We start from the raw sequence: 14,285 nt of genomic DNA on the forward strand, positions 1-14,285 counted from the left end.
TATGAAATCAGTGGCACAAAGGGGTCGGCATACTATGGAGAATTGATGGCTTTGATTTTTTAAGTGCCTTTGAAACTTTTGGGCTAATATTTTCTGTGCTCAGGCCCTGCTGGAATTTTTTGTACATATGTGGAAATTTGAGATAAAATAGTTCTGCATACAAAGAGAACAGAGAAATATCTTTAGTCAATTATATCTGAGAAAAAGATTCTTTTATTTTTTTTTAATAGTCTTCTTGACAAAGCCGTTGGGAATAAAAACCTGGAAATTTCCATAGAATTAACTCTATGCTATGCTGAATTCTCTTACTATTTGCATGAGGTATGACTTTTTGGAAATCATATGGTGTGCATAAAATACACAGCCTAAGAAAGTCACCCTGTGCTTCATAAACTGCTAAATGATGTAGGAGAGCCCAAGGAGCTGGGAAACACAGCCAGAGCAGTCATTTCATGTGCAGTTTCCTCCTGCAGAGCCCTGCCTGTGCGAGCAAGCCTCTTCTATGACCTGCTCTGCTGTTCCCAATGTTGCTTTTATCCTTCAAAAGCATTAATTACATAGTTTCTGGGGCTGCAGGGCCAGACGGCCAAATAACCAGGGTTTTTCTTTTTTAACCTTCTGTTTCTTTCAATCCCGAAGGATGAGCTGGCATCAAAAGAATTTAAATGAAGAGAGGCAGCAGCAGGAAGCAGAAGTTACTGAAGCTAATCCAGCGTATCACTGTCACGGCTACTCACAGGCCTATGAGAACAGAAAAAGGGAGCAACATCGAGCCAGGAGGAAGCTCTGTGTAGCATCAGTAATTTGCATCTTCTTCATGATTGCTGAGATTACAGGGGAGTATGCTTGCCCAAAGAGTGCTCAGTTTGGTGCCCAGCACAGCCGTATTCATGCCCTTTTGCACGCACTCTGACTGCAGGGAGCCACGGTGCACAGAGGTGAACCCACCTGGGATAAAACAGCGCTCTTTTCTCCCCGGTCTTTAAAAGAATAGCGTTTTTTTAAAAAGTGAAATGATAAAAATATTTTCATATATGCACTTAAGCATTGCATCTGAGTAGGAATACAAAGGTCACTTAATGGTCTGAACTGTTCTCACAGGTCTTTTAAGCTCAGCTAAAAGTGCCTAGCGTGTCTTAGCATCGTGTCACAAAAGGTTTCTAATAAATTGGGTTACATTTTTTTGGAGAAGATTAAAAGATTTAACGTATTTTTCCAAGCCAATGAGACCTCAGCTCTGATGAAGGCTGCTAGCAGCAGGATCTGATATTAAATGCAACAGATTTTACAAAATCCAGGGAAATCCAGGGCCATATTCACCATCTGCTTTTCTTCAGTTAAGTCAATGTGTTTCTACCAGGGAATGTTTATCTTTTAAATTTGCCTGTTCATGTGTCTCTGGATCAATGGAAGATTATTTCCCTGACTAATTAGCTTTCACTTCTGGACCCATCCTACGATATCCAACATAAGTATTTGGCTCGCTCATAGAGCTTTAGCTTTCTTTTTGTCCCACCGATCTGCTCTCTGCATGGCTTCGGTGATATTTATACCCACCCGATAGTTCCTGGCTCTTTAATTTCCCCTTTTCCGCAGTAAGGTGAGGTAAGGTAAGCATGAGGAATCCCACAGGCTTTTGCTACATGTGCCTCAGGGGATGTAACAAAAATCAGCCAAGGAGGCCTCTGAAACCCATGTTTTCCCAGCTTCAGTATCTCTAGTGCCCCATGAAAATGAAATAGAAAGGCCTTGCCTTCCCCACAGGTGAGAAGTGGAGGCATTGAAAGAGCAGCTGCATTTCTGCCTTCTCCCCTGGCTGCCAAACCCAGCAGGGACTTCTCCAACTCTTCCCTCCCAGGCGCTTCATCTGCATGAAGCCCTGTTGCTTGTAGATTATGTGCATTTCCCCCATGAAAACCGGTGCATACCACTAATCTCCATTCAGTAATTTCCAGTGCCAGAAGTAATGCATTATTAACAAAACCATATAATCAGTAGGCTTAAGTTTGGTGAATGCGGCAATGCTAGAGGATAATTGGAAGGACAGATGATATGTTAACTAAATGTTTCATTTTGCTTAATGAATCATACAGCTTTTTTGCAGTGACAGCTTAAGTAACAGGCTTGAAGACCATTTTGCTTCAGACCATTAAACTTTGACAAACCAGTTATTAACTGCAGTTACAGACAGCAGTCTATGGAGATTTTTGTAATTATGAACCATACATTTAATTTTTTTAATCGTTAGGCTAGACTGCCTGTGCCTGATGATTGACCATTGAGTGACTGACAATTTTTACTGCTTTGTGGTATGCAAAGCTATAAACATCCATTGTGGGTAATAGTAAGTCAGAAAGGCCGCTCATTGGGAGTATTGGTGCAAAGCAGTAGTAGCCTATAGCTATTACAGGCCTTACTGTTGAAAATAAAGAATATGTTCCCCTTCATTCTCCTCTTAAGGGCAAACAGTTTCTATGGGCATTATTATGCTAAACAGAAGGAACAAAGATGCATTGGTCTCAGAGGTTAAAAAGCTGTGCTTCTTTGAATCTCTAGTTCTTTTCTGTAATATTTTTGCTCAAACCATCTGTGCTGGCCCTCACTGCTCTCCCAAAAGGGGCACTGTTGGCTGAGCCTGATATACCAACTGTCTCCGAAAGACAATTATCTTCTGTTCCTCTAATGCAGAACCTTCACAATCTCCATAGATTTGGAGGTATCAGTGAAACAGATGACACCCTATATACAGTCCTGAAGTAAAAGTGCTTTCCAAGGATTTTTGGTGGCCAAGGCCCAAATGTGGATTTAAAAGTACTTTATTTCGATTTGGACACTAGAGAGACAAACCCCGCATGTGTCCTCATGTCAAAAAGGAATATAAAGACTTGACCAGGTTGCTAAGATGAGCAGACTGAGACCTCAGAAACTCACCCAAAGCGTTAGCTATGCCAGCAATACATAAAATAATAATTTGCCAACATTTTTCAAAGACAGCAGGCTAGAAGCAAGCTTTTGTGATGCTGTCCCACAGAACATGGAAATACTGTATCTAAAATGCAATAGGGTTTTGCAGGCAGCTTGTGCTCTACATATTTGTTTGCTGAAAGATAGCTGATGCCTTGGTTGCTAACAGCTGTGCACTCAGACAAGCCTGCTTTCCTCTGCTATGTAAAATTGCTTCCCACTTGAGAAACAGCTACCCTGCAAATGGTGAAAGTCTAAGAGCTGTGTCATGACGAAAAAGTGTATGTGTGTTTACACCTGTGCATGTTCTGGGAAATCCCTATTTTGTTGAATTTTTCATTTTACTGCAAGGAACGAGAAGTCCACCAATTCTGCAGTCATGCTTGTTCCCTTTTGGGAAGTAACTTTCAGGCAGCTGTAAATGGGATGTATAGGGAGCCAACAGAGAAAAGTAATATACATTCCTCTGTGGTGACAAACCATACAGTATTAGGTATTCTAGTCTAAAATCTGAGTATGGGAGGAAATTAAACAGACAGCCCATCCTGCTGGCATGACTTTCCACCTACAAGGAAACGAGATATATCTGCATGTCCCTTTGGCAGTGGCATCTTGCCAAAGGCTTGAATGAGGCATTTTACAATGTTTTTCAGGATTCATTGATTCTCATATGGGTTGTGGTCAGGAGAAACAGGTGAGCTGAAAATAATTATATGACTGAAGAACGTTGGAAATACATTGCCAAAACCAGAAACTAGATGTTTGGGCTTTAATATTTCACATTTCCATTTTTTTACCTTTCCACTCTGGTGAAAAGATTCTCTTGCTATAACAAATTGGCAGGACAGCTTCCTGCCTGTGATCCTTGTCTTCTCCTGCAGCTACCAGCAGCTGGAGTAGTTTAGAGCAATCTTTTAGTTTCTCTGGATTTGCCTTTAGCTATGAGACATGGTTAGAAGAATTTGGCAAAATAGTGATATTTGGCTTACTGGGTCAAAGAAATGTGGTTTCAGATAGCTTAAAATGATTTGAGTTGTGTTTTTTTGTTTCGGTTTGGTTTGGTTTTTTCCCAGAATGCACATGAAACCAAAACTCCCCGAAGTAAAATGACATTCAGCCACATTTTTCCAGCTCTAGCAGGAAAATTTAATCATGCATTACAGATGCAAAATGATAGATTAATCCTGCAAATAGAACATTTTTCACTATGCCCTCACCAAAATGGTCGATTGTTTATCACAGTTCTACTGGGACCTTTCCTTTTATTCCTGTTTTAGTGTTTACTGTGACAAATAAAGTCAGGCACCTAGCCATCCAAAACTCAGGAAGAATATGCATATTTTCCTATAACAAACAGGAAATAAATCCCATAAGCTAAGTCTCTGAGGTTTTGTCCATACATAAAAATATCAATGATCTGTGAAAAGATAGTGGGAGGATACTGGAAATTTGATCCCTAATACTGCTTTTCACAAAAAAATCTGATATTAAAATAGACACAGTAAACCAGTCCAAGAGTAATATAACCACTGTGCTAATGTATCACAACTCTCTCTCTTTCAGACAGAGAAATTAAGCTTATTTCTTTCTATTAATTCATAGCTTTCACTATATGAATGAGGTACAAAATGAAACTATCTATCTTTGGAGAGTTTTGAGTTGTGTGTATGATCACTGAAAACTGAACATTCCCTTTGATTCACAGCAAAGTGGGTCTTGAGTTTGATCTGGTCAACTCAAAATTCTGACCAGAGCCATGATACAGATGCATGTTTCACACAGGTGGGCAGATCGCCGGGAGCCTGGCGGTGGTCACCGACGCGGCACACATCCTGGTGGATCTGACAAGCTTCCTGATCAGCCTCTTCTCGCTGTGGCTTGCCTCCAAACCTCCTACCAAACAGTTAACTTTTGGGTGGCACCGAGCAGGTAGCAAACATGTCACACTATGAACATGTGGAATGGAAAAGGGAAGTCATCATAGCCAGGGACTGGAAAAGGTGCCAATGTCTGACACAGGTCTGCAGATATTTAGAGATAGTGCACTAAAGCACTCAAAGCCCCCAGGAAAACAAACCAAGTCAGTGAGCTTCAAAGAAGTAAAACCCACAGTCACCTGTTATCTACAAACATTTCTTTCAGTTCATTATTTAATACAGTTTTGGGCTGGTGCTAGCTTTGGCTGAGGTAACAGCAACATCCCTCATTGACCTGAGTGTGAGGAGGACCAAGTCCCCAATCTACTATGAAACACAAGTTTCTACAAAAGCAGCAATATCCATGAAAATGAGGGTCTTCTCCATTTATAGAGTGATAAAGCAAATCATTAAATTATTTAGAAAAGATAACAATGTTATCTTTGTAGAAAAGTGATATCCTTTAAAAATTACCTCGGGTGTCTGAGACTTACACATGGGAATGGCAGCTGTCGCACAAGACCCACAGGAGACTGCACAGGATGCCAAGCACAAGACCAGACATCTCAAATGACACCAGACCCTCATAGTTAAGAAACTAGGATGTGTTCCCAGTCAGTCAATGGAGCAGGGAGTTGCGTGAATCACCATTAACTTGATGTCCATTGTGCACAAAGGGAGCTTAGACACTTAGCTCATATTTGCATGTAGACATTTTAATCTAGTTTTCTTGATCTGGAAATGAATTCCATTCTGGGTGTCTTCAGGCTCAATTTAGTTGCTCATATGTAAGTTATTAGTGCTGTTCGAAATGCCTTAACATATTCCACAAAATCTCCAGCTGCCAATCTGGAAGTCTATGGGTTATCTACACATCTTGTGTCAAGCCATAGATGAAGGTGTCAGCGTATGCCAAATGGCTCTAAGCACCTGTGAACCTGAACTCAGCACTCAGATGATAAATGCTTCAAGGATGTTCAATATGAAGGTCAAGAAGCAGCTTCTGACTCTGTCTGTAGGACAAGGTTGCCTGCAGCTGCAGAATGTACCACGGAAGACATACGCCATACTCGTCCTGTCTTTGTATTGCCCCCTAAGTGCATTTTATCAACTTCACTGGAAACAGGCTGCTGCCTGAGGGGGAGGTTTAGTACAACTGAAGCATGTCTGGCATAACATAAGCAACACACAGCTGAATTTTGCAGCCTTAGCAAACTACTCCTTGCCATCAGTTGATCCATAATTACTTTTTATGTTTATGCTCTCTTAGCCTGGGAGGAAAGGAGAGTGAGAGACTTCTCTCTTGCTGATATAGGCAGGTTCAGCCACTTCATGGAACTTCACCCTCTGTTTGAGTTAGATTTTTTTAGTCTTTTGTCACTGCAAAGCAGAACTTCAAAACCAATCTTTTATTGCCTTTTTATCCTGGTAGCAAAGCGAGCCTTGCATCAAATGCCAGTGGCTATTTAACTGCATTCCATGATAGTTACCTTGTTTTTTTGCTTATTTTCCCAGCTATATTTCCAGTTTAATATGCAGGTGGGTGCCTTAATAGAGTAGCTGAGGGCAGTCAAGTGGGTGGCAGAGTCACTATGCACCAACTACCAAGGTCTTGCAGCTGCAGCCCTCCATGACACTGGAAGCTGTTTTTTCGCTGCTTTTCTCAGACTAATAGATAGGGTTTGTCATGCAAAGACTGTGTATGACAGGGCTCAGGTTTAGCAGAAGCCATCTGAATGCCTCCTGTCCTCTAAGCCAGAACCAGACAAGACAGCAGTTCAATGCAATCCTTTGGGTCTACCACCACTTTCAGCAACATGGCTAGAAGCACAATATTGAATGAGACTGATAGTGTGACCCAGACCTACTTCCAGGTAGAACAGTTCTCTTCAACTTCGATTTCTTTATCTCTGGTATGATTGAGAGATTCCCAAACAATCCTACACTATTGTTTGTTGCTCTCTGTTAGTTCTAACTACCTGGTTCTAAAGAAATGTAACTGAGAACATCTTGGGCATTTAATACTACTGATCTGGTCTGTAAGCTTAGCTAAAATTTTGCTAAGATACTACATTGAAAAGCAGTGTATATTTTCATCTGTGTAGGTAAAGATGACCTCTAACATATTCCGTTGTGAACTATGTGCACACATGCACACAGATACTCATACAGGTGTTCACAAAAGCTGTTGGCTCCTCTCAAGCCAATAATAGCACAGCTGTCAACATCTTCAGTTGGGCCAAGTTTGCAGGGTTTCAACCTGTAACTTGCAGAAAATATAAACACCAGGTATGCTTTATGCTAGCTTCTCTCTATCTACTTTTAAGCAAAACTAGATTTCCCTGTCAGTGCGCTTTCATTTATTATTTGGCAGTTTTAGACAAAATGATTATTTTGATAAGCATCTGAAGCCTGGACTGCTGCAAAAGTTGTGACCCTCATAAAAATATATTCAAAATCAGAAGTTGAGTTTCAGCTGCTTTCAGGGACTGACAGTGGAGGTCTGTGCAAGTGCTCTGCTCTTTCTGGCTATCTACTGCCTTTCATTTTACTGTGAACTTTCATTTTCCTTGGTATTGTCTCACTTGTGCTCATAAAATGCCACATTTACTCATTCAAGTCACGTGGCAATCACTATTCCCACATCCTATTAAAAACATGCTGCACGTTCATACACACATCCCTGGACCTCTCCTATGGCAGTGCAATAAAAGATGACCTTGGGGACTGGATTTATTTGAGCCCAACTCAGAGCCAATAGAAATTAAATTAAATTTTGCTGCCCCAGGAAAAAAATAACTTCTTTTGTCCTCACCACTCCTCATGGCACAAAATCATTGGCAGGAGGAGTCCCAGAAGAGAGGAAGGAGAGCTTTTGCTGGCAGGACCTCATTGGGGGCTGTTACTGTCTTTCTGAAGTGTGAAGTGACAAGAGAACTGCAGAAACAGTGGAGGCTATTGGAGGGGGGCTAGGTCTGCCAGTGGGTTTGGGTGAGCCGTGCCTCTTTCCTTCTCTCCAACTTCTGCTCCCGTGACCAAGATAATCTTGCTGGGGAAGGAGGGGTGGTTCCTGGCGTCTTCACACCATACTGGCAGGGCCAGGCAAGTACATAACATGTAAAAGAATTGCCCTTTTGACCTTCCATTACAGCTCCTTTTGCTCCTCCCAAAACTCCCCAAATGATCTTTTTAATCTCTCCAAGTCCTCCAAATGCCACATGAGCTCAACACTGGAGAGGGGACAAAAGTAGGAGCAGGTAGAAGAGGGTTAGGCCACTATGTTCATAGGGCTGCCTCGGGCAGTCACTGGATTTGCTATGGCCAGAAAAGGTTTTGTCCCATTCTTTGTGAGCATCAGGGCTGCCAACACACAAGACATAACTCTGCTGGCTATAAAGCTCACAAACCTGGAACCATTACCATCAATCACTTAACATTTCTTGCATTTCTGTTATGACCTCCGTTAAAATCAGATTGTTTTAATTCCTAGAGATTCTGGGAGCTTTGATGTCCATGATAATCATTTGGATGGTGACTGGTGTGTTGACATATTTGGCTAGCATGAGGCTGCTACACCCCAATTACGATATTGATGCTACAGTGATGCTCATTACCTCTGCTTGTGCCGTGCTCGCCAACATCCTGTAAGTTACTTTGTTTTCCTCTCCGTATAACTTTTGAACCTTAAACATGCTGCAGTACTTCAACAAAAAGTGGTAGAGAGATACTGGCCTCAAAAATATTAAGTGTTTATGAGTTTCATAAGGATACAGAAAGGGGTAGAGAAGAGGGATCCTGCTTCTCGTTGAAGGTTGCGGTTGCTCTCCTCCTTTCTGTTAGCTGTCACACTGGAAAGGGAAATTATGAATGCACAAACTCCAAGAAAAGAATAATCTCCATCTTGCCTTTTATTAGATATCCTAACATTCAAGAACTCTACAGAAAATGAGGCCTCATTAATTACCCCATCCACAGACTTTCTTGTTTGTATGCAAAACAGTGAAACATCCAGGAATTATCTGCTTAGCCACTCTGGATTTTTACTTAATGTGTCTGATTTTACTGTTCAGCATTCAGAAGTGAGAGGGGTCATGATGTGTCTTATATCACTTGTTTCAGAGATGCAATAACCCCACTGATGTTTTCAGCTTTACATCTCTTGCAGACTAAGCCTGATTCTGCACCAGACCAGCCATGGGCACAGCCATGGGGCACCAGACACGGAACACGTGTCAGCCCCTCTGGAAAAGACAGCTCTGAGAAATGCCAGTTTACGGGCAGCCTTTGTGCACACCATTGGAGATCTATTCCAGAGTATTAGTGTGCTATTTAGTGCGCTTATCATCTTCTTTAAGGTTAGTTTTATTAGCTCACTTGCCTTCCTTGCAATTAAGGATAACAGTTATTTTCATAGAATTGTGACACTAGGTATTATGTAAATATTTTCTCTCTGTCTTAATGATATAAATTGCAATTTAATCAAAGCAGTTTTACTTGTCCTTGGCAATTGAAACGACTGTTGAGAGTGTAACACTTGCTTCTTGATGTTTCAACTGCAAGGAGGATACTTTGGTGTCTCTCTCTTTCTTTGTCTGTAGCGCCTTCATTCCCTGTGCTGAGGCTCCCTAACTGGCAAAGGAGGTCAGCACTCACTCTGTACTAGATGAATGGAATATATTATTCTTTGAGATTAACTAATTAAAAATAGCAATAACCAACAACAATGAAATTAACAAAGTGATGTGTTCATATTTTTCTAGCCGGAATACAAAATAGCTGACCCAATCTGCACATTTGTGTTTTCCATCTTTGTTTTGGCAACCACCATCACCATTTTAAAGGATATTTTGATTGTGTTAATGGAAGGTAGGACCTGATTCCAGAATCAATACTGTTATATTTTGGGTTTTTTCCTCTATCTTTCTCTATAACACTTTTATTCACTGACAAAAGTATAATAGCACACTTCCGTATCTGTTTCCAGTATTCTCATAATTCTGATCATACTGTAAATCTAATTACAGTTTCAATCAAAACTATTTTCTGCATTGCACTAGAAGATTTATACATATGCCAGTTTTCATAAAAAACTCTGTTACTGGTGTTTTGCTAGTGAATTCCCAATGTGTTCCTAAAACTGAGTTGCATTTGTTTGTTGTATGTGTAACATTGCTGTTTATCACCCCTTTGGCATATGAGATATCGACTCACTTTGTTCATTGTGCAGTTCCTTTACCCATGTGAAATAGAAGTCTTTGCCAAAAAAAAAGCAAAGCAAAGCAAAAGACTGTGCTTTGAACTGTGTCTGTGAAATAGGCTGAGTGCAAGACGTAGAAGTTTGAAAGATTTTTAGTTACGCCAGTCCAGAAAAGCAAGCCAACTAGCTTTCCAGTCTCTTTCTGGTGCAAGGGAATAGAAAATTCTTAGCACATCAGCAGCAAGAAGAACTAGGCTTAGCAATATTTAATCCTGTCAGCTATGGGCCTGAACATTTGATTTGCATGGCGAAATTACTTGAGCAGTCATAGATGCATGTTTTTGCCTTACGCTTAATAATATAATGCAACCTTTCTCAGCTATGAAGACATAAGGATTAAAGTGAAAAGTAGCTCTAACAGTGTTGGTTTTGAATGGATATGAGTTACTCAGTGTGACTGTCTGCATGGATATTTACTTCTCTCTTTCACTTTGCACCTACTCTGATTCAAGAAAGAACATTTCTGATATTATTTTACAGTAAAGCTTCATTCTAGGTTTGGTTTGCTTTCAGTGATTGTGAGACAGAGATACATTTGTGTAGAAGTGTACCTAGACAGAGTGCAGCAACTGGCTGTATCTTGGTGGCCAAAAAATCAGAAGATCTCTTGATTACTGAAAAAAAATCAAACTACCAGGAAGGTCTGGCAGCCCCTGACACTCAGGGGTCTCTTTCTCAGAACAGTGATTCCCAGCTTCCATAAGCAGTTCTGACATGCCAAAATTGGCAATGCTTTGTTCCCCTCTGCAGCAAACCCTTTTTCACTGTCCCTCTGGAGTAGTCTCTGAAGCCATCTCCTACCTCCTAAGTAACATATTCTGCCCAGAATTTTCTAAAGAGAAGTTGGATGTTGGAGCTGATATTGGAGGTGGCTCTTACCCCCAGCCTGTCCCGGGGTGTCAACCCCACAGCCCCTGCGACTGATTGTGTCATACAGGCACCAATTGTCCATGGTTTTCTCTAAAGAGCATGTGTATGTCAGCATCATATTCTACTAAGTCAATATTCCATATCATTCTTGTAATAAATGGATAAGACAAAGCATAGAACTGAGGTCATTAATGATTACAAACAATTATCAGTTACAGTATGAAAGACACCATTAACTAATACTGTGCTTATCATTATTATACTTCATAACTGGTAGCATTAAAAATATTTTTCAGTTTACTGATCCAAGTGAAGCATGATGAGCATAGCTGTTCACAAGGGCATAGAGGTACACTTACAAACTCCCAGGTCTCACTCCAGGGAAGATCCATAGTTAAACTCCTTGGTCAAATCTGGATTTAGTTTAAACTCTGAATTTCATGTTGCAACTCACCGTGTCACTATCGTCCTCACTCTGAATGAGGGTCCTCACCATTACCTTTTCTTTTGTAAGAAGGAGAACAATCACTGATCTACTCATTAACTAGACCTGGGATCTAATCTCATCTAAGATTTCTGAATCAAACAATTTTAATCTGTATATTTGTCTTTCCCTCTCTGCTAAACAGATGTTTCTCTATTGTGTAAATGTATTGAGGACAGAATCCCTCAGAGGTGCTCAGGTGGTGCCATAAAATCTGTATTCACAAAAGGTGTTGGTGAAAAACTGACATGATCTGGATAAACAGCTCACTTCCCTGTGTAAACCAGACCCTCAGAGCATATCCTAAGACACGCAAGAATCTCATTCTTCCATGGAGATGTATAAAACAAGGGATAGGATTAAATTTCACATTTTCTATTCTGAAATAGACAGGCTTTCCAAAGCATTGAATATTTTTATAAAATTTATACATCTAACTGATAAATGTTCATGATGCACTTTCTTCTAATGATCGTCAATCTTATCTCTTCAAAATATATTTTTTTCCTCACCAATTTTTTCTTTTAAGGAACATCAAAAGGACTGGCTTATGATGCAGTGAAAGCAAGAATTTTAGCAATTGAGAAAGTGGAGTCTGTTCACAACCTTCATCTTTGGTCTCTGACAATGAATCAAACTATTCTATCTGCTCATGTTGCCACAGGTCAGTAAATTTCTGTAAACAGGGAGTAAGTATTCAGCTGCTGCCTAGTATAGGTCAGTCTCTCCTGACTGGAATAAAACTGACTGTCTATCTGTTGCTTGTTAAAACAAATGTCATCATTTTGTTGGAAAAATAACAACAACAAGCTCTCAAATCCTCCTCCCAGAAATCTTGCCAAAACAGCAGGGACCTCTACTTAACCCAAAACTTGAAAACTGCAGAGGTTGTGAGGCAAGGAAATAAACTACAAGATATTTTAAATAAATTAGAAGAATTAGATCCATGCTGGATTTTTTTCACTTATCAAATAGATTTTGGAGTGGATTTGTCAAACTTGAAAACTATTGATCTGTATAAGAAAAACTTACAAGGGCAAATGTGCATTCCTGATGTCTGTAGCTGTAAAACAATCTTTAAAACATAGCTTGGTGCATAGAGGTAACTCCAGGGGAATAGTTCATCTTTAAAAATAGGTTTTTTAAATGTAGTCCTTATCCATGTTGACAAATTGTCCACTACTCAGATCAATATTCTTGTTCATATGTTTGCTTTATGCGTGTAGTGTTTGCTTTATGCATGTAATGTTTGCACCTGTGTATGGCCAAGAGTGGGTTCAGAGGCGAAGTCCTCCATGGAGTCCCCACTTCCGAAAAAGAGTGAGTCTATCATCAGCCACCCAAATCACTTGGCACTGTTATTACTCCCTGACTGGATGAACTAATCTTTATTAAGTATTCCTGCTTTCCTTCAGTCTTCAGACAAGCTGAATTTCTTTGGTGACTCCTCTTAGCTCAGCCCTTGACAAAATTGCATATTCCGACAGCATTCGAATGAACAAACTTTCACTGACATGCAGGTTCCTGAAAGGAGGCTAAAAAGGACAAGAAACACTTCTCAAAACAAACTTCTTGCTAGAAGATTATGAATAGTTTCTGTCAGTAAGCATTTACTCTTTAACGTATTACTTGATATGCATTTTTATTATTTTCTGCTTACTATCTATAGCAGACACAATCGACAGCCAGCAGATTTTGAGAGATATTACCCAAGCCCTGTTTGAGCACTACAGCTTCCACTCCATCACCATTCAGATTGAATCGGGAGAGGATCAGAAACGAGACTGCATCTTCTGTCAAGAGCCCAGGGATTAAAGGGAGCAGTATACTAAGCAAAATAATGGTCACCCCTCTTACAGGTCAATGGAGACTATGTGTGCTGGTTGTATGTAATTGATTAACAACTAATGATAATTAACTGAATGAAAAAACCCTGCCACTGTGAGCAGTGCATGGACCTTTATTTGTTGGTACCAACTACCGGGAGAGAACACGTATTAGGTCTATCCATCAACTAACTCACCTGTCCATCAGCGGTTACTTTCAATTACAAGAGAAACTATCTGAATTATTCTTGACTAGAGCAGCAGATTGGCACTAAAGCAACATTTAAGAGTGCCTGTTTGTAATCACAAGTAACAAAAAACTAATCAACCTTTAAATTACCAGCAGACCAATTACCACAAAATGTAATGAAATGTAAGTTTGGTGTTAGCAAAGCTGAACGCTTACTCAGGATAAAAGAGAAAATTTAAATTAGCACAAGGGATGAAGAGAACTGGGAAAGAAAGAGATGGTGGCATGTGCTTTCCCTGCCTTTTGGCAGACACTCTTCCTCCTGCATAATAGGGAAGTATCAGATGTGCACTGTATCCTGCATTGTAGATCACAAGAGGATTCACTCCATTCACATTTGGCAAATAGGTCTTTGATTGCAGCTAACCCTATCTATTTTTCAGCTAGCCCTTAGCCAAACTCCTTTCTGCCAGACATGGGCAGTATTCTCTACTATTAAGAGAACCCATAACTCGTATTGCACTGCATCATGACAAGTTGTGATGGAACGTTTGTAGCAGATTTTTGGGTGTCTGTGTCACAAGGTACCACTGGGTCATGACAATAAAACATATCAGGTGCTCCTAGAAAAGGAAGAAAAAAAAAAGGACAAGGAAAGACTGTAGGCTGCTGTGAACATCATGTCTAGTGTCCATAGTATGGCCTGTGGGGTGTTACCCAGTAATGCTACATCCCTGAAGTTATATCAGATAATCAAAAACCACTTTGGCATGTCACA

General features: G+C 40.3%; 1 protein-coding gene across 1 annotated transcript; it reads left to right on the forward strand.

Moving 5' to 3' along the window:
* Window positions 1-640: 640 nt before the first annotated feature.
* SLC30A8 (solute carrier family 30 member 8) lies at window positions 641-13,306 on the forward strand. The gene is made up of 7 exons (XM_009960668.2): window positions 641-844; window positions 4,755-4,893; window positions 8,371-8,524; window positions 9,046-9,235; window positions 9,641-9,746; window positions 12,021-12,155; window positions 13,164-13,306. The coding sequence occupies exons 1-7, from the start codon at window positions 641-643 to the stop codon at window positions 13,304-13,306; spliced, it is 1,071 nt and encodes a 356-aa protein (XP_009958970.2).
* The last annotated feature ends 979 nt before the right edge of the window (window positions 13,307-14,285 follow it).

Source organism: Leptosomus discolor, chromosome 5 (assembly GCF_034619465.1).
Source record: "Leptosomus discolor isolate bLepDis1 chromosome 5, bLepDis1.hap2, whole genome shotgun sequence".
Lineage (NCBI taxonomy): Eukaryota > Metazoa > Chordata > Aves > Leptosomiformes > Leptosomidae > Leptosomus > Leptosomus discolor.